The sequence below is a fragment of the Gymnoscopelus microlampas genome (assembly GCF_963454915.1).
Source record: "Gymnoscopelus microlampas genome assembly, chromosome: 20".
In the NCBI taxonomy this organism is placed as follows: domain Eukaryota; kingdom Metazoa; phylum Chordata; class Actinopteri; order Myctophiformes; family Myctophidae; genus Gymnoscopelus; species Gymnoscopelus microlampas.
In genome coordinates this window covers 30202029-30226676 of record NC_139957.1, presented here as the reverse complement: position 1 = coordinate 30226676, position 24648 = coordinate 30202029, and the positions used below count along the sequence as shown (strand labels likewise).

Here is a 24648-nt window from a genome sequence, read left to right as displayed (position 1 = left end):
ACAAGTAGGGTTTGGTGGGTTAACGCATACACTACAGTACATAACTTTTCATCGTATTTTTGTAAAGGGTATTAACAGATCTCCAAGGGAAATTTAAAATTTCTGCATTTTTATCCAGCAGTGTGCTGCTTAGGTGAACGCATGGAAAAGCAATTAGGGGTAAAATATCTTGCTCAGGGACACTTGGGCATGTAGGCTGAAACGAACCGGGGACCTTCCCATTCCCATACAGTCTACTGAGGCCCCTATTTTAACTAAGTATATAACAATGTTGTGATATGAGCCTGAGCAAGGCCAACAGATAAAAACGTATAAGACATCTGTTTGGTCCGCTGGTAATGTTTGGGTCAATGGCTGTGGATTTTGATATGTGGATGTGATAAGCTAGTGGGTTGTAGATGTGTAATGCTAATTTCATGGATCTAAACTACCTTTTTTTGGAATGAAATTAAATAGGCCTCAGTCAAACCCCAGTCCGCCAAGTGAGGGGGGGGGGTATATATATAGTTTTTTATTTTATGAAAATTCCAAAAAACCATAAGTCCACCCACTTCACTTTGCTATGTTGTTGTTGTTTTATAATGCGCACCAGCCCTTAACATTATTACCCCCCATATAAGTTAAGTATAACAGATGGCACCGTTGTCATCCTTTTATGGCAAAAAGATTAGCATCTTGGAGCTGAGTTCAAGCCCCCTGCTCTAGTCTAAAAATAGTAGACTTGGGTACATATTTGGCTACATATTGAGCACACTAGCTGTTAGCATATATCAATCTAATGGACCCACTGACTGGAGTATTGCCCTTCAAGCTAACGTGATAACGTAAAAACAATATTTTATATTTTAATAACACCGGGCAGCAACTCCAGGCCCGCAATGCAGAACAGTTCGCTACACTCAAAGCTGTTATTGAAATCATTTTCCAAAGCGAGGTAACTGGTCGGTTACACGTTAACTTCAGTACAGAATCATTCCAGCAGAAACTGTTAGCACAACTTAACGCTAACGCAGTTTGACGAGGTGGTTAAAAAGGTAATTCATAAAATAATATGTTTTCTCCACGACATCGAATGCAACTTTGAAAAGTTCACCAAAAAAAAATCAACACCACCTTAAAAAGCAGACAAACCAAAATAAACATATCGGAGTCGCTTTGCTCTTCGTGGTGGGCCTTGACCCTTGGCTGGTTAGTGGTTTCTTACTTAACCATCTGCGCTGCGCACGACAAATAAATTACGTTTTCAACTGCAAAGTGTCGCCACGAGTGGCGTGCATCCGTTGTTAACGTTTATTAATCAGTTGGAAAGGCGTCAGCTTGGTCTTCGGGACACTTACTTACAGAGAAAAAAGCTCGCGCGACTAAGTAAAATAAAGCAAATGTATGTATGGGAGCCAGCGCGCGCGGCCTGCTGCTGGTTGGTTGATGCTAGCATGGATGCTAACTAACACAAGCTAACTAACGTCCCTCATAGTGTCTTTCTTACCAAAACTTACCAAAATTTCCAAACGCTTGGTTTTATAACGGCAACGGAAGATGCGACAGTCGACGACAAAGGGACCGGACTGGCCGCAGTTCCACCGCCCGGAGAGGCGACGCCGACGAGGGTAGGTTAGGTTAAAACTAAGGCAAGCTAGCTAGCTACTCAAGCTAGCAGTCGTCTCTCCAGACTCAGTGCATATAATGTGTGAAAGTGCGGAACTCCCTGTTCTTCGGTGTAATCCAGGGATACATTACTTTTATCAAAAGTAAAAGGTATATTATAGTCAAACTGAGTCTTTAAAAATGTTGGGGCCCGGAGCTGCTGCGGCCAAATTAGAAGCCGAAAGGGTTTTTTAGCCCCACAGCAGCCTCTCCACTTGACAGCTTGACAGCTTGCTAGCCTAGCTGCTGCTGGAGAAGCAAACAGAAGGAGGAGAAGACCCGGATGTTGCAGGTTGCGTACTTGAAAAGCATGACATCATCCTCAACCAACCGAGCTCTGCTGTCTGTCTGTAGCACCCAGTCAGTCACACAAAGGCAAAAACCCTCAAATTAACAGTGATGTAAAGTAACTAAGTACATTTTACTCAAGTACTGTGTAATTAAGAACACTTTTGAGGTACTTCTACTTTATTGGAGTATTTCCAATTTTCAATACTTTTACTGTACCATTACATCTCAGAGACAAATATCGTAGTTTTACTCCTCTACAATTATTTGAAAACTGTAGTTACTAGTTACTTTTTGTACATTTTGATTATTATTAAAAAACATACATAACCACTTCAGCCCTATTTAGTTGGCTATTTGAAAATAGCAGATCTACAAGCTCACAACGTGTTGTGAATTTCCCTAGTTCTTGCAGAACTAGTCAGTCATTTCATCCTGTGTTTACACACAATTGTACATTTGTAATATCCATAAACACTAAACAAAAAAAAACGTTATTTTGATAAGTTGAGGAAGATCAGTCAGGTCACAGACACTTCTATGTGTAGAACTGTGCCTAAGCAAGACATTTAACCCCAAACTGCTCCCCAGGCACCCTGTGACACTTCCCCACTGCTCCTAGTTATAACAATATGGACCCTTTCTCAACTTCAAGGATGCTTTTCCTGGAGGAAGTGGGTACAACTACTAATATGATTAAAAGCAGTGGTGGCTCCTTTCAGGGGGGGGGGCGAATTTTGCAACAATATATATATTTTTAATAGGATTTTTGCTATATATATATATATATATATATATATATATATATATATATATATATATATATATATATATATATATATATATATATATATATATATATATATATATATATATATATATATATATATATACACACACACACACACACACACACACACACACACACACACACTATAGCTTCCACTGGCTATTCCACTGGATATTACTCCTTCAGATTTTGTCAAATCGCAAATCGGTACACATTATCTCTATAAGCTAGTCATGTCATCGAGACGGACCTTTTTCATATTTCATCCTGATTGGCTAAGATTGACTTCTACCACCTGGCCTGGTGGGGACCTGTTCCAAGGAGCACATTTTTCTTGTTATAATTCAATTCAGAATCATAATAATCATAATCACCTTGTGCAATATATGCAGAGCCTTGACTTGAAGCCATTGTTTTTTGGGTAACATATCATCCCTTCACTTGTGACAGATCAAGTATTACACTCATGTTGAATGGCTAAGAGGACCACACATTTAGTGCAATAGTGAAAAATAGACATAATATGCACATGAAAATGCATGATTTCACAAGAATTATATTCTTTCTACCACATCGCTTTCACTACAGCATGGACTGAAAAAAGTTGTACTCTGCAGTCTGCATTAACTTTTCAATAAGAAAGCTAAAATTAAACACAAAAAAGACAGACTGTATCATGAGACATCATGATCACACATGTAAAAGCAAAGGGTGGATATAGTGAATAGATAGGATAAACAACCTTAAATCACAGCAATAGAGCAACTAATCAGAAATGCAAAAAAGATGAGCACGTGTGATGAAAACCTGTAAATATGGCTATTCCCCGAATTTAGATAAGTAGGCTAAAAAGGCCAAGAAGATGGTTTGTGTTATTTGGTATGGGTAATTACAATTACGTTTCTAGTACTTTACCCAGAACACATCGCTTATATAATAAAATGTGACAATGATAAGGGAGGTCTAAAGGCTAATATTGACTATTTTTGACAAGAGTACCCATGGCTCAGGCTGCCAACAAGAAGGCTGCAGTGCATATGCCTACACACCATAGCTAAGTAAAACAGCTTTTTAGTTAATTCATTCAAAACATTTTCTAAACGTCTGTATTTCATTACATGCTTACATATTATGACAAATATTTCAAAACGACAGTGAGACTGACAACATAAACACGTGCTTTTGCCCTCATAACATCACACCGGACGTGACGTAGTTATTTTGCGCTCCACACAGTGTTGCCATGTCAGCTTAAGCGACTTTGGGCTTTTTAAGCGACTTTGGGCTTGTTTTTCTGTAAAGTTGCTTGTAAAAATCGCAACGCCTTGTGAACCTGTAGATCAGCTCTTTTCAAATAGCCGATGGTTTAAAGTGCTCATGTGGCTCATACTCATGTTGCTTCTTTGGGGCTTGTTTTCCTAGACCTTGTTGCTTATTTCTCTCACAAAATATGGCAACACTGGTTCCACACATTATCCCATGCATAACATCCGCGTTATTCACCCGGCACCACTCAGACTCTTGCACCGTCCTACACACTCTTTTTAGATGGATTGTAGCCTTATTTCTGCATTGTGCTATTGTATATCACTTTACTTTGTGGTTCAGTTTGTGCGTTTTATTTTTGCGGATGCTGACTTCACTCTATTATGGGCATGCATTGCAGGAACAAAACCTGGTATGACTCCGTTTATAACTGTTTTAATGATCAGCTGACTGTTACTGATGGTTCATGCACACAATGTCAATATTCCATGTGTTACACCATAGCAGTCACTAACACAATAACGGTCTTTTGTTATTATTAAAAGTTAATTTATCCTATGTCAACGTTGCCACCCATTTATCCCATATATATACCCATATATATTGTTTGCTACTCTACTGGACCTTGTACCTTGAACTTGAACTTCCTGAACCTGACAATGATCATTTTGTAACAAGTTCAACAGAGTGTGGATCCGGCAAAGCTTCAGGGTTTTCACAGAAAGCCCATCACTGCATGCATTCTATAGCTAGAAAATAGAATGGGTGAACCTGATGGGGACACTGACTGCACTGTAGGGGGGGGGGGGGGGGGGTTGAAACACTAATCTGAATAACCAAAACCAACAGCACACTTATATTGAGAGCAGTAAATCTCAGTAAATCCTGAGTCCTCTGGACCAAAGGACAGTGCGAGACTCAGATGACTCAAGTGGCATTGGAGAGGAGCTGGCCTATCAACTGGCAGGGTGTGGCTCACGCCTGGTTCTGTCTGCTCGTCGGGAGGAGGAGCTCAGTAAGGTTAAACGTCACTGTTTGGGTGAGTTTGGGGGATTTTTGGTGAAACAAAGCCTTTGTAAAAACATGCCTACAGGTGTTAAAGTGAATTCACAGAAATCTACAGAAAATGATCTACCACACCACACACACACTGTTGTGCGCTGTCAGTAAAATTGCACTAGACTATCCATAAAACATTCTCTCTCTCTCTCTCTCTCTCTCTCTCTCTCTCTCTCTCTCTCTCTCTCTCTCTCTCTCTCTCTCTCTCTCTCTCTCTCTGTCTCTGTCTCTGTCTCTGTCTCTCGCTCTCTCTCTCTCTATATAGTATATATATATTTAGTGAGGGAGTTGTTGTAGTACTTTAAACAGTGTACAGTATGTGATTCTTCTCCATTATGTAATTCTTTCTCAATTACTTATTCCTAAAGAGTGTTCCAACCTATCAGATCAGGATATTCTTGTTCTTCCCCTTGATTTGCTGGAGAGGACATCCCACGAGGCAAAAACAAAAGCTGTTATCCAGCACTTTGGCAATGTAAGGCAACTGAAGCTATTGCAGCTGATAATCTATAATGCAGTAGTTTGTCAGTGCAGTAGTTTGTTTTTAGTATATCACAGAGATTGCTGTAAGCTCATTATAACATACCTGAACATTGTATTTATTATTTAGGAGTACAGTGTGATAACATTCAAATAAATGCCGCCGGTTGGTTGGTCAACCAAACCATATTGTGTCACCGGTCATCAGAATCATTCTAGTTGTCTTACTCTCTGGTGCTAATTGCTATGTATGCTTTTTTGTCACTCAGATTGACATCCTGATTAATAATGCTGGCCGTAGCCAACGCTCTCTGTTCTTGGAGACCAATGTGGACGTGTACCAGGCCTTGATGGAACTCAACTTCTTGGGAACAGTCTCACTCACCAAGCAGGTGCTGCCTCACATGACGCAACGAGGGACTGGGAGTATTGTGACTGTGAGCAGTGTAGTTGGCATCGCTGGGGCACCCCTGGCAACTGGATACTCCGCCACCAAACATGCTCTTCAGGTGAAGGAAGACTGCTTATCACTTGCAGCATATACAGTTAGTTATAAATAATCATGGTTGTTATGTTTTTGTATCAAGAAAAATGTTTTATGATTTATTTTAAGTTTTACACAACAAATATTTTTTTATCCCCTTTAGTTGTTGTTGGGGTATTTGCTACGGTATGTTTTCAGATAGATAGAATTGACCCATCCTAACTTATAGGAGCAGTGTCTGACATTCATTTGGCACCTGGGGAGCAGTTAGGGGTTAAGTGTCAAGGGGTTAAGCTCAGGGACACTGACACATAGACTGGGTGGACTGAGGGCAAACCAGTGACCTTCCAATTCCCAGTGTCCTGAGTCTCTACCCATTCAGCTAAGGCCAGTCGCCTGGCCGTTTAAAGGGATAGTTCACCCCCAGAATGACTTTTATTCTATCGATTAGTCACCCCATAGAGACTTGAATTCATGGATATTTTTTAGTTTTTGTCGCATTCCTAAGCCAATAATTTGATGACCGGCAGCGTTTCCGGTAGGAGAGACAAAGAGTCTCCTTTGTGTCTCCTACCGGAACCTGGAACCGGTTCCTACCGCCTACCGGTCCGCTGGTCATCAAATGATTGGCTTAGGAAGGCGACAAAAAATAAAAAATATCCATGAATTAAAGTCTCCATGGGGTGGCTAGTCGATAGAAAAGTTTTTTTTTGATGAACTATCCCTTTAATAATCTTGGTTTGAACACAGGATGTGATGTGATTATCCCTTGTGCTACAGTTAGAATATTTCCTGTGTACTGGAAAATGCCATCACAGTGGAACTGATTAAAACGATTTAGATTCCTTCTTGATGGGTCATAATTATATGTATGAGGGCATTCTGTTGACTGATGCCATTCTACAGGGCTTCTTCAATTCTCTCCGTACTGAGTTGACTGACTATCCAAAGATACTGATCAGCACAGTGTGTCCAGGACCTGTGGTGTCAAAGATTGTCGAGAATTCCTTCACAGAGGAACTGGGAAAGGTAATGTTCTTTATTACATACCAAGACTTTATTTGCCCTGGGTGAGGTCGTGATTAAATCTATCTATAAATGTACGAAATCTGTGCGTGTCAGTTTGTCTTTCGCATAACTCGAGAATCATGTGACCGATGGACTTCAAACTAGGCATGTATATCACAGAGGACCTTAGGGTGTGTTGTGCATGGTAAGTTAGTCGGATAAGTGGTTGTCCAGAACCAAAAATCCTCAAATCTCTGTATCTGTCTGTGTGCCAATGCTGCCCTTATATGGAGATCCCTGATGTCATAATACTGACATCATAGACTGGCCATCAAGTGGCTATGAGTACTATGATAATGCCTTTTATGCCCATAGTATTGGGAGAGCCCTCCCTGATGTTGTTGTACTAACGTGGGTACTGCACTCTGACAACTGGTATTGCATAACCGAGGGTCATGCGTTCCCAACGGGTATTGTTCCCAAATCCCTACGGTCATCGGCCGAGCGAAAATAAAAGGACATAGAGGGCAATAACTGATATCAGCCCTAGGACTGTTATAGCAGTAGCTGACCAATCAGTGCAAGATAAAGTACCACTGTGCACTGAACTATCACTTTGCGCAACCTCGCTGTGGAAGGAACTCAACATGGCCACCACGGTTGTTGCGTTGATCAAATTACATTTTCTCATTGTAACTAAATCTATTATGGATATATGATGAAAACAAATGATCGCCCAGGCATTTGTTCTAGCCAACCTGGATAACTTTGGGCAATGATGAATGCCCACGTGATAATCTACTGTATATGTATTCATCACAAAGCAATGTTTTCAGTTTTTATTCAGGATTTACATTAAATAATGACGTACTTACATTTTGTATGAAATGCCCACATAAGACAGAAGAGAATAGCAATAATATATTAACATACAAATACTATACCATCACTGTAATGACAGGATGAGAAGTACATACAAAAATATGCAGATTTGGTATATGCAAGTATCAAAAGTGTTGACAAAGAGAAAATGCGTAATCCTACTCCAACAAGGAGGGGACAATTATAGACCACATACCCTGAATCAGGTTATTAAAAAAACAAAAAACAAAGACAAACAAGCAGATATAAAATGGATGAAGAATAACAATAATGGATATTTCTCATAATAGACATACTAGAACAACCCAGATGCACCGGAGATCATGTCTTAATGCTCAAATTCAGGCTTAAACTTAATCAGTCTGGAAGTTATGGTCACTAGATGTTTTAAACACAAGGCTTTTTCATGTTCAATTTGTAATTTGGCACTAGTAACATGTTTCCTCTGCTCTTCGTTTTCTTCTTTACCAAAAGTCTGTACCCGAAGCAGGGAACCAGATGCACAAGATGTCCACAAACCGCTGTGTGCGCTTAACCTTGGTGGGCATAGCCAACGGTGTCCAGGAAATGTGGATGGCCAATCAACCATTCCTCTTGATCTATTATCTGTGGCAGTATGCTCCCACTTGGGCCTGGTTCCTCACAAATGTATTGGGCAAAAAAAGAGTGAAGAATTTTAAAGCTGGTGTGGTACGTATATAACTTATTTTAGTCATTTCAGTGGAGTGGATGAAGATTGTTATCCTGGCATAAAGTGAGGCTGATCATCAGACTAGATTCATATTGACTTATTCTCTTGATACTTTCCCTTTCAATTGGTTGTATACATAATAAATCCAGGCACTGCCCTGTTTTCAGAGTCCAGACTTTGAAACTATTTATGTAGATAACCAGGTACTGAGAGTCAGACCTGGGTTTAGACTATATCTAGCCTTGTGAATGGTCTGAAAATACTTGAGTAAAGCAGTCCGTGGCAGACCATATTTAGATTAGAGCTGTCTCTTAACAGCAAGGGGGGCTCAGCTGTTACTGACCTAGCTTCAGTATGATGAAGAGGAGGAGGTGGCCACTCTGTCACACTGGTGGCCTCTGCTGGACAGTGACAGCTGAGGGCCACACAAAAAAGGTCAGGTTCCAACTGGTGAGATATTTAAGTGTCACACAGGACAATGATACAAGTTGGTGAATGCAGGAAGAGCGGTACATTGGGATCTCCCACATATAGCGTCATTTTGAGACTGAATAAATATTGATAAATATTGAATAAAAACTCAGTAAATTACAAAAAAATAAAATAATAAAAACTCAGTAAACTAAAATACGTATCTAAGAACATCTGAGGTGAGAATGTGCTGCCACAAATCTTTTCTCTCTCGCTCACTCAGCCAGCTATGGTCTCTGACTATACTTTTTTTGAAGAATGTAAAGATTCATAATTACTACATGTTTCATTACGATTTTCCCTATTGTTAATGACGTGGTGAAATGGAAAATGTCACCTGTATGTTGTAAATTAAATAAATACAAAATATTAACTTAGTGCTGGGTCACCTCTTTACAACTCAGGTCTCCAAGGCCTGCAATAAGGCAGGATTTATTATATCAACATCGCATACATAGCGATATTTTGATGTGGTTTAAGCCTAATTCTTTGTAAAATAAAAACAACCACACTGATGGACAGTCCACTACTCCATTCTAAGAAAGAGTTGCTAAACAAGTTCAAGTACAATGAGCAAATCTGCTGATTCTATTATTGTTTTACACATTATATAGTAAGCCAAGGGCAATTTCACATTGAATGAAAGTTGTGTATTTCCGTATTGTTGCAGAAGTGTTATTTCTACTATTATTTACACCATAAATCCTTACAAAGGTTCTTCTTTTGCAGGATGCAGACTCAGCATACTTCACGAAGCCTAAGACCTCCTGAAATCCATACATCAAAGAGGGAACAGCATTTCATCCTAATAATAACTATCGTTATTAAGATGGTTTTGCCTGCAGAATGTTAAAGCTCTATTAACACGGCAAAAGATAAATTGATCAATTGTCATTTCACCCCATGTTGTCACCTTTTTATTTTATTTGGGTGAATGGAGAGTGGGTTTAACATAAGGACATCTTATCTATAAATTCAAGGAACTAGTGCAGTACCCGTTCAGAACGTGTGCCGTTTTGTAGCGGGCATGTGTTCCGAGTGGCATTCTCATTGGGACCTCAGCAATGAACACCTTTCACGTGTTAGGTGAATCAGATGAATGGTACGTGAGAGATACGCATGTCTGTAGGCAGCTGGCCGGTTCTGAAGAATCGTTAATCTGATTGAACACTGCACTGTCTTGGCTACTCAGCAATGAAGACATACATACATAAAGATTCCTGGAATTTATAGACAGGGTCCCCACACATTTTTAGCAATGAATTTCCAAAACTTTTCCAGAATATTTAGCCCAATTTCCAGGCCTATAAAACAATCATTCAGCGCAATAATGTGTCTCTTACTACTATGTACAATGCCCAAAGATAGGCAGTGTAGCAAAAATAAAGCATAGAATATAAAATAGTACAATTTCATTCAACATTTCGTGCAAAATTAGGGCATAGTGACCCTGCGAGCGAAAATAGGAGGGGTGGACGACGTCGTTGCACAGTTTGTTGTCGCTCGCGGTAGGTCAGGACGGTCTCATTCAAAAACATGTATTTTAATGAGATTTCATCGCCCGCTCGCTTCGCGTCACGTCGCATCACGACGCATCGCTGGCAGTGCGGATGGGGTGTTACACAGCCCATTCGGCGAAAAACTACTTACGTTACATATTTCGTGTAATGTTATACATGTTTATGAAAATGTTTTGTATTAAAAAAAATCAATAGCCAAAAACAATGCATAGCCAAATATTTTTCCAGGACCCTTGATAAATTCCAGGACCTTTGATCAATTCCAAACCTTTTCCAGTACTGGATTGTTTTTAATTTTATTTCAAAATATTTCCAGGAATTTCATGACCGTGGGGACCCTGTATAGATAGATCTCTGCATGTCCTTCATGTATCTCAACATCTCTGATCAACGTCACACCTGGCAGGTACATTGCTGAGGACCCAAGGCAGTGCAACGTTGAGTGCGAATTCAATCAGATGAGTGGTACTTAACGTATGAACTCTGCAAGCAGAATTTCCGGGGACCAAGTAATCGCCCGCTCCAAACGGCCACACCCAGAATAGGCACTGCACTAGAATTGAACAAAGAGCTGTCAAATAAATAAAAAAATGTATTACACAACTACATAACTACTGTTCATCCATACACCCTTTTGTGCACCATGTATATCCTGTTTTTTAATGATTAGTAAAAATGCATAGTGCGTTACAAATACAATGCATTACTATTAATGTAATAAATGTGGGGAAGTTTTGCTTAGTGAAACAAATTACAAAGATGATTCTGTCAAGCCATTTTATTACAAGTATATATAGTTACACAAAATCAACAATCTTTATATACAGGAGACCATGGCAAACTCCTTGCTCTAAATCGTAAACAAGTGAACTGTAAACAAAACAATAGCAAATATTTACTAACCACATTACATATACTGCAAAGACAAACCCAAGGCACATCCTTGAATTCAACACTTCCTAATAAAACAGTAAAGTCCCTTTTTTTTCTTCATCAGGGGAAGAGTTTCTTGGTGAAATATGAGAAAAACAATCAACCCAGAGGTATTATGTTGATATCTTTTGAAGGGAGCGGTGGGCAAATTCAATCACTACTGAATATTTAAAAAAAATAATAATCTACAAAAACATTTGTGGCACAATTGAGATAGCTGTGGTCTAAAGTACAAAATGTTCAAAGCAAATTATATCCACTGTAATGTACAGTTCCAAGAAATCACTAACCATTGTTTTGTACAGGTTTTTTTTGTAACTCGTACAAGAATAAAGACTGCCAATACCACCATGTCATACCGTGTGGTCCAGGGAATCCTGCACTGAAAAGTCCTAGAGTTAAATGAATACTCAGGAATTTCTAGTGTGAATTCCCTAAAAGTCGAACCCATGTAAAAAGCGGTCAGAAGCAGGGCAAGTGCAGAGGGGCAGATGAGTAAATGGGGTACCCAAGAGGCGGGTCGGCCGCCTGAACAGTAAGGTTCCTCAGCATGATGGGGTGAGCTTGGATGCTGTATCGTTCCTCATCATCGTTGGTGGCATACAGGAGTTCCCAGGACAAGTTGGCCCATTGTCCACGCACCCCTTCTCCATTCAGACGGCCAACCTGCACCAGCTGTTCCTGCAGAGACAGCACTCGTCCCGTGTATGTGCCCTGTGGACAGAAGACAGTGGTGAATGTGATGTTGCATTTATATAATAATGATAATAAAATGTAACAATAAAATGTATTTATAAAGCATTTGTCAAAACAAAATGCCATATAAAGAAACTTTATAAAATCAGCAGTGCAGTTTGAAGAAAACACATTGAGGGAATCAAACAGTAAAATGTAAACATTTATTTATAGAAAGGCCTTTTAATAAAAGTAAGATTTAAGAAGCGACTTAAAATAAGAATTATGAGCAAGCCTGAGTTCCTCAGGCAGGCAGGTAATTTCAGAGCCGAGAAGCCCTGACAGAAAAGACAGTCATTGTCTTCAGTCTTTACTCAAAAGGTTCCAGCCTGAGGACCTCAGGATATGCAAAGGCTTATAAAAGGGGTAATAACTATAAAACCTCTCACAAATTCACTCAATGCCCAGAATTGCTATGGCTAGACAAGCTCCACTGTATGTCACGATTCAACTAGAATGCAAGTGAGTATATGCAGTCTGACCGATGTGTGTTTGGTTACCATGGTGAGGTCATGTCCTAGGGAGAAGAGGAAAGGTTTCTCCTGAAGAACACTGTCATGCCAGCCTCTCTCTGCCACCAGGCCAATGTACCAGTCCCTGTCATAGTCCTCCAAGGTGCTGAACAATTCCTCAGGGCCTTCTATGGGCCCTAGACTTGCCTGATCAAACAGCAGCTTGAAACTGAACCTGAAGGCAGAAAAACCCAGCAACAGAAAGAACAACATTTAAATCAGTTACCCTTTTCTGGTGACAGAAATGTAAACAACTTTTGTGACCATACTGATTACAAACAAGTTGCCTAATTTACCTAAATGCTCTAAGTGCAATCTGATAAAGTTCTTTACTAGCAGATAGCCAGTCAAGTCCTTCTGTCCATGGTACATCTCCACAGTAGAGCCTGTACACATAGCTGGGGCTGGTGAAGGTGGACTCCGCCCCCAGGGAGATGAGGCACGACAGAACCACTTGAGCATGCAGCTCCCTCAGTGCTTCATCCTCTTTCAGGGCCTTCGTCATGTCCTCAGAGTCTTCACCCTGCACGGCAGACCCAAAGCGCCCAAGATTAAACCGAAACCAGTCCTCAGGGAACAAAGACCTGAGCTGATGTAAACGGGATGGTAGCAAGGGGGCTGTCCTCCATCCCTTAGGCAGGTTGAATGCCTCAGACTGTGGGCAGCTGAAATTTAAATGAGGGAGTGACGCAGGACTTTCTGCAGAGCCCTCTGGGTTCCGGCCCTTATCCACCGCTGGGAGCCCAAGGCCCAGTCCCAGAGGTTGCAGTGGCTGCAGGGCCGAGAGAGCCATGTTTTCAAATAGACTGTCCATCTCCACAGAGCCAGGCAGAGAGGGCCCCGTCTGCAGTGTTGTGTGTCCCAGCTGAGCCTCTGTACTCACCAATGCCACTGTTCGCCTGGCCGGTTGGGGACCAAACAGGTCATCCTCATCTGACCAGTCACCAAAGGAGGTCATACTTGAGCTGTCCTGCCTGAACTTCAGAGAGGACACATTGGACTCCACTATGACAGCCTCTGCAGGCTGGTTAGCAAAGGACTGGGCCAACTGGGAGGACTGGGACTTCCTGCTGCCACCTCTCGGCCCTTCTTCACTTCCCCAGATAAAGCCTTTTCGCTTCTGAATGCAATGGCGAAGAAGCAACCAAACCAGTGCTTTCAGAAAGTCATCCTGGAGTTTCCTCAAGTTGTCGTGTGAGTCAATGATGCCAGAAAGCACATTCCTAGCATCAGAATAGACCCACACGGGGAGGGCGGCACAAGGGCTAAGGGCATTGCCCCAGTGCAGATTAAGGCCCTGGGTAAAACCAAGGCGCTCTGGGCGCTCAAAAGCTCCTTCAAACACCTCGTCCACCCGCCGTGCTTCCACCGTGTGGCAGGAGGTCTCCTGCAGCTCCAGACCCTAAAAAACAAAATAATTAAATTAAATGTCACAGGACGTCAACCAGTTATTCCCCCAACATGGAAACGATGCCGTTATAGTACCTTAATATTGACTGTACAGTATCCATAACCTCTCTCCAGAATCATTATCCAAACCATACGGTCTTGGAACCGACCAAGGAAGTGAGAGCCTGGGGATAAGGAACCTATAGCAGGGAGAACAAAACACAACATCAGCCATGCATGCATCTACCATGTAGTTAAGAGAGATGTTGTGATGTGGGGATTGAGGGCAAGGAAAAAGGAAGCATACAGCATATACATAAGTAAGAGGCCCCTGGTCACACAGCCCTTTCATTTTGCATCAAGAGAGTGTCTCTTGGATAACTTGGCTGCTGGATGAGCTGCAGGGTGACGCTTACCATTTCAGTTCTACAGGAAGGTCATGATACGGTTTAAACTGGCTGACTGCACAGAGATCTAAATATTGAATTCCTTCTCTGCCCTGGCTTTCCATTAATCTCTGAATATTCATTCGCCTTATGGGAGGCGACTCAGAGAATCCCTACGCGGTCTTCTCAATTTTAGACAACAGGAGGTAAGCGGACAGACGTTTATTTCAGAATGGATAAGTGGCGGCAGAAAGGCGCCGGTAGCCTTTTTTGTTTTAAGTGGACTCAGTATTTGCGTGGCTCAAGGATAATGTCATATCCCATAATGACAACCCGGAATAGTCAGACACCACCTCGTGATAGGAAGCGACACGCTGTGCTGCTCGCATACTTCGTTACTGCTCATTGCTCACTGATGCACGAGCTCCTATGTTGCACAGGGGCCAAAGGAAAGAAAGGCAAAGCTAATGTAACAAACTGCCATCTTGGTAGACTGTGAACATCAAAAGACAAAAGACAAGCGTTTGGTCTGAATTATACATTAGAGCTAAGGCACCCCAAGCTCGCCAAAAAAACAATAAGATTGAGTGATGACATCATCGCAGATCATCCCCCCCCCCCCCCCCCTTTCTGTTTGGAGTCATCAACCCATGAATAATTGAGCTTGTACTCTGGGACACCATTTCATTTTTTGTCTCTTGCCCCCTCCTGATATCACATACTGTAGAGCACTGTAGAAAATTCCAGAAGCAGCTTCGGTTGGCTTAAGAGTATTATGAGGTTAATGGTGTGGAAACATTTGGATGTAATGAATACAGATCAGAGCTATTTTGTTCGGGTCACTTCACAGGAAGCACAACTGGATCCTGCAAGCTTGCATTACTGCCAGCGGCTCCACGATCTACCCATGACAACATTCCTCTTAATATTAAACCACGAGAGGCAATCCTTCCTTCGATGCTCTTTCATCTGCATACGGTCCCTGTTTGACCCTTGGAAAGGTTCACTGTCACAACATTTAAGAGGCAATGTGCACTGCTAAAACAAAACAAATTCTGAACATTGCTGGAGCATCATTTACATCTCTAGTGCAGCGTTCCCTTCATCAGTAAGGAGAAGTAACTAATGGCAAAACCCCATACATTTAAATGCCAAGCTTTTAGTGGGCTATACTGTGTTTCACTGGTGACTGAAAAATGTTATTTACAGATTTAAATGTTGAGTTACTGTGGTCTTTTGCTGGTTTCTGATGGTGAACAAGCAGTTGAATGTACTATTTATATGAATGCTTAAGTGAATTCTCATTACGATTAAACATGCACTGCAGATCAACTTAAAATTCAGAAATACTGTGAAAATAAAGCACTCCGGTGGATGAGTGGTTAGTGCGCCGACAATATTGTTGCAACTCTGGTTCAATGCCAGCCATTCATGTGTTGCATGTCTTTCCCCCTTGCTACTCTCAGCACCCCATCTCTCTAAACTCTCTTATCTAAAGAAAATAAAACAACAACTGTAAACACCCCTACTCTGGTGAGCTCATATTCGGGGCTGCAGTGGGTGTCCTGGTACGGAATGTTTTATGGAGAAGCTAACCAACTAACCAAGTGAGCCCCTGGCGAAGGCCCCCCTCAGAGCGGAGGCCAGGCTTCCACTCATCTGCTGGTAGAAGATGGAGTCTGGACAGGGACAGGCGGTCCCTACTGGACCCGGCCAACTGCGCTGAGGCCTGGGGAAACCGACCAGGAAGATGGGCAGAGTGAAGAGGGGTAGCAGAGGGGCAGACAACATGGCAGAGAGGGTCACCACAGCCAGGAGCAGAGGACAGAGAGAGGCATTCAGAGCCAGCAGGGTTCCAGCTGACTGACGCCGCTGCTTCTTCTCTGTCCAGGATGTCACCAAAACAGTCAAGGTGAACTTCAGCTTCGCCAGGAACTGCACCATTCTGTCACATAGGAGGCCCACCTGGCAATAGACAGTGAAGCAAACATCAACAGCATGGACTTGTTCATAAAAGGTGAGGATGGAGAAGAATGACAAACAATGAAGCATCATCTACATCACCTGCCTTAACATCATACCTGCTGCTCATACCAATACAATTTTAATTTTATTTTAACATATATATATGTTTACTTCATTACATCTATTATATTACATTGTTGTGTTAGCAGTCTTGAACATTTTCCACATCCATTTCACAAGACAAATAAACCTCTCTTGATTCTTGAGTTTGCACTAGGGCTGCACTATATACAGTATCAAAAAAGTATCATCAACATGCACAATATACACATCACAAAAGACTGCAATAAATTCATTTATTTCAACAATACGGGTATAAATTAAGTTTTTGTTTAAATTAGAATAAAATGTTTTAAGCTGAGGTGAGAAACTATATTGCTAAGTTGGTGGTATATATTAAAGGTAGGGTAAGTGATTTGCTTTGGTTAAAATAAGTGTTAAATAGCTCTATATTCTGATAGTACTCATTGCTATAGAGTGCTTGTTCAGTAAAAGGAGTCTCCTTGTCTCTCCACCTCTTTATTAAACAGAAAATGCATTTTCGTTTCAGTTTCATTTCCAATTTATCCAACCAGGACAGAGAACTCAATAAGGATACAGATTAAACAAGTGAAATTGGAAGTGATGACACTAAGAAATGAGCATGCAAAATTGGAACTGGAACACTATACAAATTAAGCTTAAAAATTGGTACTTTCTCCTGATTGGCTGAGATTTTGACACCTACCGGAAAATGTATTTTCTGTTTATTAAAGAGCTGGAGAGACAGGGAGACTCCTGTTACTGAACAAACACTCTATAGCAATGATTACTATCAGAATATAGTATTTTAACCTTTTAACAAAATACTTTTTGTTTTAACCAAAAAAATATCACTTACCCTACCTTTAATTGTCAATAGAAGCTGTAGCAAGTTGCGTTTTTCAGTAAAACCATGTTGTTATGGAAATATAATCCATTTAATTCAGTGTGTGCATTCAGTTGGCTACACATTGTCTGGTTCTGTCAGCAGTAAACTTTAGGCAGAAATACATAAAAAATTGCATACTTCACATTCTAAACCATCAAATCATCAGTACATATAAACATCAAGAAATACATTATTTCCTGAGTTAATGCTCCATCCACTTCAATGTTAAAAAATAAACTGAGAAAAAAATCTAATTTTTCCTACCATTGTAAACACTGTATTTCTGAGTGAGACATGCCACTTTCAAACATCAAACAACAAATGTCAACGAGATCACAATGACCTCGTTTATTTGAATCACAGAACTGTTACTGTGTGTCAGTGTACCTCAGCAAGACCTGAGCAAGAGAATACGTTACAAAAAAGACCATCAGTAACTTCATAATTCTGAGTTGTGGTGGGCTGATGAATGACCTTGTGAAGTTGCTCTTACCAAAAGAAGCTGGACTCCAGTGCCCAGACTGTCCCATCCTGGCAGAGTCCTGTCCCCAGCCACCAGACGCACAGACACTACGACTACCATGTGGAGCAGTGCATCCTCAGAGCTCTGCCAGACCTACACATCATCCACAGAGCAAGTAATGAAACAACTACTACAGTAGACATCCATATCTACCAAATATAGCAAGGAAAGAATCAGGAGCGTGCACAGAATGCAAGCACACAGTTGCAAAAAAAGAGATACTCTCCCTCTTTTTTTCACAATTTTCACCCATACATAAAGCATCAATAGTTTTTCTATGTTTTCTACAAGTTATCAGGAGCTGTATGCTTTAAACTCTTACATTTTCCATAATGCGGAGGTATGCAGAATGAGAATATATTATGTGATGTTTAAGCTGAATTGAGTGAGTGAGTTAGTGAGGGTTTACCACTCTAAATGCCCGTGTGAATCCCACACTAAGGGAAGCTGTGTGGAGACGCTGCACAGAGCTGTCCATGGACAGGAAAGCAATCATTGCAAATGGAGACACTGTAAAGATAGTGAAAAACATAGTGATGATCAGTACTGTCAATATCAAAGGGGAAAAAACACATAACACATAATGCACAGTTGTACTCTTATTTTAAAGAAGACAACAGTGTGGTGAGGACTAGCCCCCCTTGAGTCTATTTTGCTTCCTGATTTGGTCACCAAACCGCGTATGGTGGTTTGTTGTTTGAAATGAATTGTCACACCTATGCAAGGCTATGGCAACGAGGCAGACTAGTAGGTACATTCTCACAAACAATTCAAAGTAGGTGTTTCAGCGCCAGCGGGGATAATGCTATGCCAATACCATTTCAGTTCAATTTGAAATTAATCACTTTTTAGTCAGGTTTGATTCCCGAGCCTGACGTCACTCCCTGCCTCTCTCCCACCGTTTCAACTGTACTATCCAAAATAAAAAAAAAGGTAGAAAAGCCCCAAAAAGGGGCTTTAAAAAAAAAAAAGGCATATGGTGCCTCTGGAATCAATGCACATACAGGTTGGCAAAGGAAAAACATTTACCACTTTAACTCTAGCATCCCCGTTTCATGTCATTATTGGCGGAAATGTTCAAAAAGTCCACAATGCAAGCTCACAATGCGTCACGATACGACCACTGTGAGATTTTAGACTGCCATTTTAAAAAATAGGGTTTAAATGGCTAAACAGCTGAAAACACACTACAAAATATTGGAAGGGGGCTTGAAGAACAGTTGAGGTTCAACATTCAAGGCTCACCAAGGTTGAGGAGGAGCCTTCTGACTGCTGCTGCAACATGAAGACCCCGACTCTTTTGCTTGAACACAGGTACACTGGACATGCCTCGTGGATACAAGGGGTTGATGAGCACCCCTCCGAACACATAGGCCCCCTGGATCTCTCTGAGAGCCCAGCAGAGGAAAAAGAGGACAAGGAGGAGATAGCTGACAGGAGCCTGAGGTCCGCCAACTAAGCTGTGGGGTTGAGGTGGGCCAAGGAAGTGATGCAGCAGCCCAGCATCCGCCATGGCTGCCGACAGCAAGCACAAATACAACAGCATCTCTCTGCAGCCCAGATGCCAGCCGAATGAAGTGGGAGGGGCCGGCGACCCCCCCCTACGCCGTCCGCTGTCCCTCCACCCGCGGACCACCTTGGACCCACTGCAGAGGGTGCCGATCTGGCTGAGGTCCAAGCTCAACAGAAATCCCATGGAGACGGAGAACAGAACCACACCCAGTGTGGACGGGATGAAGAAATTACACACAGCAACGCCAACAGATACAGCAAACATTACCAGCAGCCTGCAAGGCAGAGTACACACAAAGACACAAAGAATACACATACAGAATTGCGTTGTTAGCTTGAAAATCTGTTAGGATATAAATTAGCCTTTAGAGGGCCAATGCAATGTGCCACAAATACTGACTGACTGACAAACAAACAAAAAGAAAAAAACACAGCCTTTCTTAACTGAATAAACACTGAATTGGGAGATTATCAAATCACCTAAGGTTGCTGGACATGGGTGAGCCCCCCAAGCCAAACACAAGAAACTGTTCCATGCCCCAGAGGAGCAGGGCGTCCAGGGGCGACAACATCCCCAGTGCCCACAGCAGAGGTAGGAGTAGGAACAGAACATGGAGCACCTGACTGGCCAACTGGAGCTCAGGCACAGGACCTGTGAACCTGAATGGAAAACATCAAATTCACTCAAATATTGTGACACAATGGTCCTATGCTTGTCTATTTCACCCAATACATTTTTATTGAAAAGGAGTTGGTCCTAAAAAACCTGGAAGTACGTTTTTGAGCCATAGGTTCCCTTACCATTGATTTCTAATGATTTTTCACCATGTGGTGAATAAGCATTATGCAGAAAATTACTCCCGTCTCTGTGTAACATGGGTATATAACTTCTGTATCAAAACTCTCGATGTGTGGTAAAAACAAATAGGAAAAAAAAGATTAATTGAAGTGTATCTTGTTCAACATAATGTGACTATCATAAGCCTTTTTCTGAACTCATTTTCTTAATTATCCAAAACCCAGTACAGAGATGCCATAAGAAATCTGTCATGGAAACCCATGGTGGAAGTAACTTCTGAAGTTACTCACTCACAAAAGACATCATCACTAGATCACTATTCACCATCATGCTATAAGATAACCTGTTTGTTGTAGGTTACCTATCCGCCAAGTCCACAGCGATGAAAGTGAAGATGTAGAGGGGCCGGGTGAGCGGGGTGATCTCATAGGTGTCTTGAGCCTGGAAAGTGGCCGTCTCCGTAGCCGTGTTGATGATGAGTGAATATTCGGCTATACACAGGGTCACCCAGCTGAGGATGAATATAAGCAAGGACACACCAATACTGCCATAGAGAGCAGTCAATCTGCCTAGGAGCACGTACCACGTCCCAAAGCCACAAAGAACCCCAGCCAGAATTGTGTGCACCACCACATTCAGCGCAAACCTCTTCCCGGGGGCGATGAACCTCACGGTCTCTGGGCCAACGCAGTGGGTGAACTCCACCTCTTCCTCATCAGCCAGGACGTTGGGTGCCCCCAGCCTCTCCACCGTGCCGCTCCTGCGGGCAGCGTACAGCGTCAGGGCCTGCACCCCCGCTGCCATCCCAAACATCAGCATACCAGAGAGCACCGCGGCATGTACCTCCTGCAGCACCTGTATTTGGTATAACAGGGTGCCAACGCCTCCAAACAGCCATGGTGTCAAGAACAGGAGCGCCTGGTTGACATAGACGTAGGATGGGGCACAGTATCCCAGTTTGAGGCGCGGACCTCCCAACACGGTCTGGGGGAAACGCTTCCAGAAGAACTCCTGCTTGTATTCATTGAGAAGGGGCACGTCTGGCCCCATTCTGACCATGCCCTGAGGGGTGGCAGGTCATCTCCTCACAGCTGCAGCACAGGTCTCAGTCATCCTCCTGGAAACAATTAAGACGTTTGCAATTAACAACCAAGTATGAATGTTACTGTGTATACAGTATACTGAGACATGTGTCATGATCCATTGGATTTGAGGTAAGAATGTGTAATCAATTGGATGACTATGGATTTATCACACAGTTAGCCACAGTGTTACTGTGCTTCTCAGATAAAAGACCACAGTGTTGTTCGGTCTTGTAGCCTAGCAGCAATATCCCAGTAACATTAACACAGCACACACTGTGATACTAAGAAAACAAAACTAGCAAATACATTGCCGAATAGCTATCATTACAGCAATACATTTGCAGGTCAATGACACCATGACTTAAATTACTCACATAACTCAAATTAAAGACAGGCAAACTGTGTTGAGCTCTATCGTTGACTCCGTTTCCATCTCTGTTTACTCTGACATTAGCTACCTAGCTATAACCAGCAAGCGTTGTTGTTCGCCAGCCAATACTTAACAGCAACGTGGTTAGCGAGGCATTTAGGAATACGTTAACTTACCTAAAACAACAGCATCACCATTTGGGAGAGATGACTCGTTGTGCCTTTCATATTACCGGCAGCATAGTAAAATGACAAAAACACTAGCGTAGCGCCAGTAGCTGCTAGCTAGCTAACAACATCGGCTAGCAGCACAGAAGCAAACCAAGCAACAACAGGATGACGCGCTGACATGTTGGAACCAATGGGATTGGGGAGAGAGCCTGGAGTAATGTCTTTCACTGGTCCTTAACCCCCCCACGACACACACGCACACGCACACACAGTGGTGGAAAAACTATTCAAATGCTTTACTTTAAGTAAAAGTATCAATACTGCAATGTAGAAATACTCTGTTACAGGTAGTGCAAGTCCAGAATTAAAAATGTGCTTGAGTAAAAGTACAAAAGTATTGGTATTAAAATGTACCAAAAGTAGAAAGTACTCATTGTTTTCAAATGTATAAAAAAAATATTTTGAAAATAGCAGATAATTGTGAGCTTGTAGATCAGCTATTTTCAAATAGCCGAAATGTATAGGGCTGAAGTGGTTGATGTATGTTTTGTAATAATAATCAAAATCTCTCTCTCTCTCACACACACACACACACACACACACACACACACACACACACACACACACACACACACACACACACACACACACACACACACACACACACACACACTCATGAATGAATACATAGGACCACAATGGAAACAAGCCCCCAGGGCTTTTTGTGTTATCCTTTTAGCATCATTGTATAACGGTACCACTGTACTTTTTGCAAACTGTTAATAAAGTATTTAATCAATCAATCAAAAACTATCAAAAAGTATCAAGGTATTTGTCAGGTTCAACCACATTCTCTGGTCAAATCTACATGGTAGATTAAGGAAAAGTGATGTCTATATGTCCAGCCTGGTGACAGGCTCACATGTAGAACGGTAACTTCCACAGGTAAAATCCAAACTAAGACCAGCCTGATGACAAGCGGTGGTCAGGCCTTTGTACAACTGTCTGATAGTAGCTGAGTGGAGGCTGTTCAGAAACCTGGTGCTCTTGCCCTTGATACGGTAGGCCTCCTTGCCTGGCCTTGGTCGTTGTAGGGGTAGGTATCATCATCACAGTGAAGTATGAGAGGATAATGTTCAGTAGTCAGCAGTCAATACACATTTTACTTATAATCAGGTATGGTATGGAGTAGACAGAATTGTTTGCGTTTTTTTTTTTTTTTTAACCCACGATTTTGTAACCCCATTTTTTACACCCAGTGCCAATTATCTATGTAATAATCCTGGGCACTACCGTCCCTCTGCCAACCTAGGGAGGCCAGGGCCAAGCATGTTTCTCCAGGGCCGAGCTCATGCCTCCTTGCCTCCTTCCATGCATGTGTTGAGTTGTTGATCATATATTTGATTAAAAAACAAATAATAATCCAAAGACTAATTCAAGAAAATGAAAGACATCTCCCAAACAAATACGTAAATGGATTTATGCTTTCTCCATAACAATAAAAATAACATTTATTCTTTGCAAATATAATTTCTATCCTAAGCAATGTTTCACTTTGGCACTTGCCAGTATCCTTAAATCCTACGGCTTATGTGCTTAGGCTGCCCCAAAATCTACATGTGATTAGTCATTTTAATATCATCTTGTCATCTTTTTTCTTTTAGTGAATGTGATGAGCATAGATGTCCCAAATGTTGCTTTGATCTGAATGAGAGTAGTGATGAAGTGATCAAGTAAAAAGGCAACAATATCAACACAAAGAAAGATAATAATCTGGAGCAAAGGAGATTACATATGACTTTGTTATTGACCATGGCTGTGTCTGAGGGGATAAGGTCGTGAAATAGGAGGTATACTCCCCTGGTGTCTTGAAAATATGCAATTTCTGCCCCATGTAAGATACAATAAACAACATTGAAAATCTAAGTAGGCACGACACGCCAACACCCTATATTACACCCCATAATTCCCCCCCTCCAGTGCCACTCATGTATGACATTGCCCCATTTGTGTTATTATTGCTGTAGAAGAATAGATTCTTGAGACTTAAGGTAGGATAGAGATATTTTGCTGTTAAAATAAGTGTAAAATAGCTCTATACTGTATATGTTTGTTCAGTACAGGAGTCTCCTTGCCTCACACATTTACAGGTCAGTATACAATTTTATCCAATCACGAGAGAGAACTCACACAGGATACAGAATAAACAATTAAGTGTAATTGGAAATAATGACACAAAGAAATGAGCAGACAAAATTGGAACTGTAACACTATAAAATGTACGCTGATAAATGGGTACTCTCTCCTGATTGGCTGAAAATTTGCAACCCACCTTAAATATATTTTCTGTTTATCAAAGAGCTGGAGAGAAGGGGAGACTCATGTTACTGAACAAACGCTCTATAGTAATGATTATTTAATAAAAAACGTTTTGTTTTCACCAAAAATATCACTTACCCTACCTTTAAGGGTCACCAAAGGAGGAAGGCAAATTATGTGAAGTCAAATCTCACACTGAAAATAAATATTTTGTTATATAACCAGAGAGTTGTTTCTGTTTTGTTTTGTATTTGTGTTATCATACTCTCGCCATTTCTTCAAAGAACATCTTTTGTGCTTTTAATGTATCACAAATACAGTTTTAATGCCTCAATAAGACATATAGCCAAGTAGACCCTTGATAGGATGTCTAACAAAATACATATTTTCTTTTGTC

The 24648-nt window shown here is 41.5% G+C and overlaps 3 protein-coding genes across 5 annotated transcripts in view; 1 reads left to right on the top strand and 2 right to left on the bottom strand.

The window, feature by feature from the left end:
* Positions 1-1888, bottom strand: part of ppm1aa (protein phosphatase, Mg2+/Mn2+ dependent, 1Aa) — a 31165-nt gene extending 29277 nt beyond the window's left edge. For all 3 annotated transcript variants that reach the window (XM_084044386.1, XM_084044387.1, XM_084044388.1), the window contains exon 1: positions 1497-1888. The gene's annotated coding sequence lies outside the window, so the exon portion shown is untranslated. The remainder of the gene's footprint in view (positions 1-1496) is intronic.
* Positions 1537-10926, top strand: dhrs7 (dehydrogenase/reductase (SDR family) member 7; the record flags this gene model as incomplete). Its single annotated transcript, XM_084044609.1, has 7 exons — positions 1537-1607; positions 4894-5027; positions 5416-5522; positions 5797-6036; positions 6918-7040; positions 8376-8591; positions 9793-10926. The coding sequence occupies 7 exons, from the start codon at positions 1537-1539 to the stop codon at positions 9832-9834; spliced, it is 933 nt and encodes a 310-aa protein (XP_083900735.1). The 3' UTR covers positions 9835-10926.
* A 420-nt stretch (positions 10927-11346) lies between these two features.
* pcnx4 (pecanex 4) lies at positions 11347-22104 on the bottom strand. The gene is made up of 11 exons (XM_084045446.1): positions 21939-22104; positions 20669-21424; positions 19989-20168; positions 19242-19783; positions 18406-18506; positions 17967-18089; positions 16143-16503; positions 14249-14352; positions 13060-14165; positions 12752-12938; positions 11347-12230 (listed from the first exon to the last, which is right to left on the bottom strand). Exons 2-11 carry the CDS (start codon positions 21364-21366, stop codon positions 11979-11981), a joined length of 3654 nt encoding a protein of 1217 aa, XP_083901572.1. The 5' UTR covers positions 21367-21424; positions 21939-22104; the 3' UTR covers positions 11347-11978.
* Between the last annotated feature and the right edge of the window lie 2544 nt (positions 22105-24648).

Excerpts from the sequence above, each read along its gene's own strand:
- pcnx4 (XM_084045446.1), bottom strand. The coding sequence starts at position 21,366 with ATGGTCAGAATGGGGCCAGACGTGCCCCTTCTCAATGAATACAAGCAG. Across the intron at positions 16,504-17,966 it reads CTGGAGTCCAGCTTCTTTTG|GTGGGCCTCCTATGTGACAG; the intron begins GTAAGAGCAACT and ends GTCTATTGCCAG. Across the intron at positions 14,353-16,142 it reads CTTCGCCAGGGGCTCACTTG|GTTCCTTATCCCCAGGCTCT; the intron begins GTTAGTTGGTTA and ends TCCCTGCTATAG.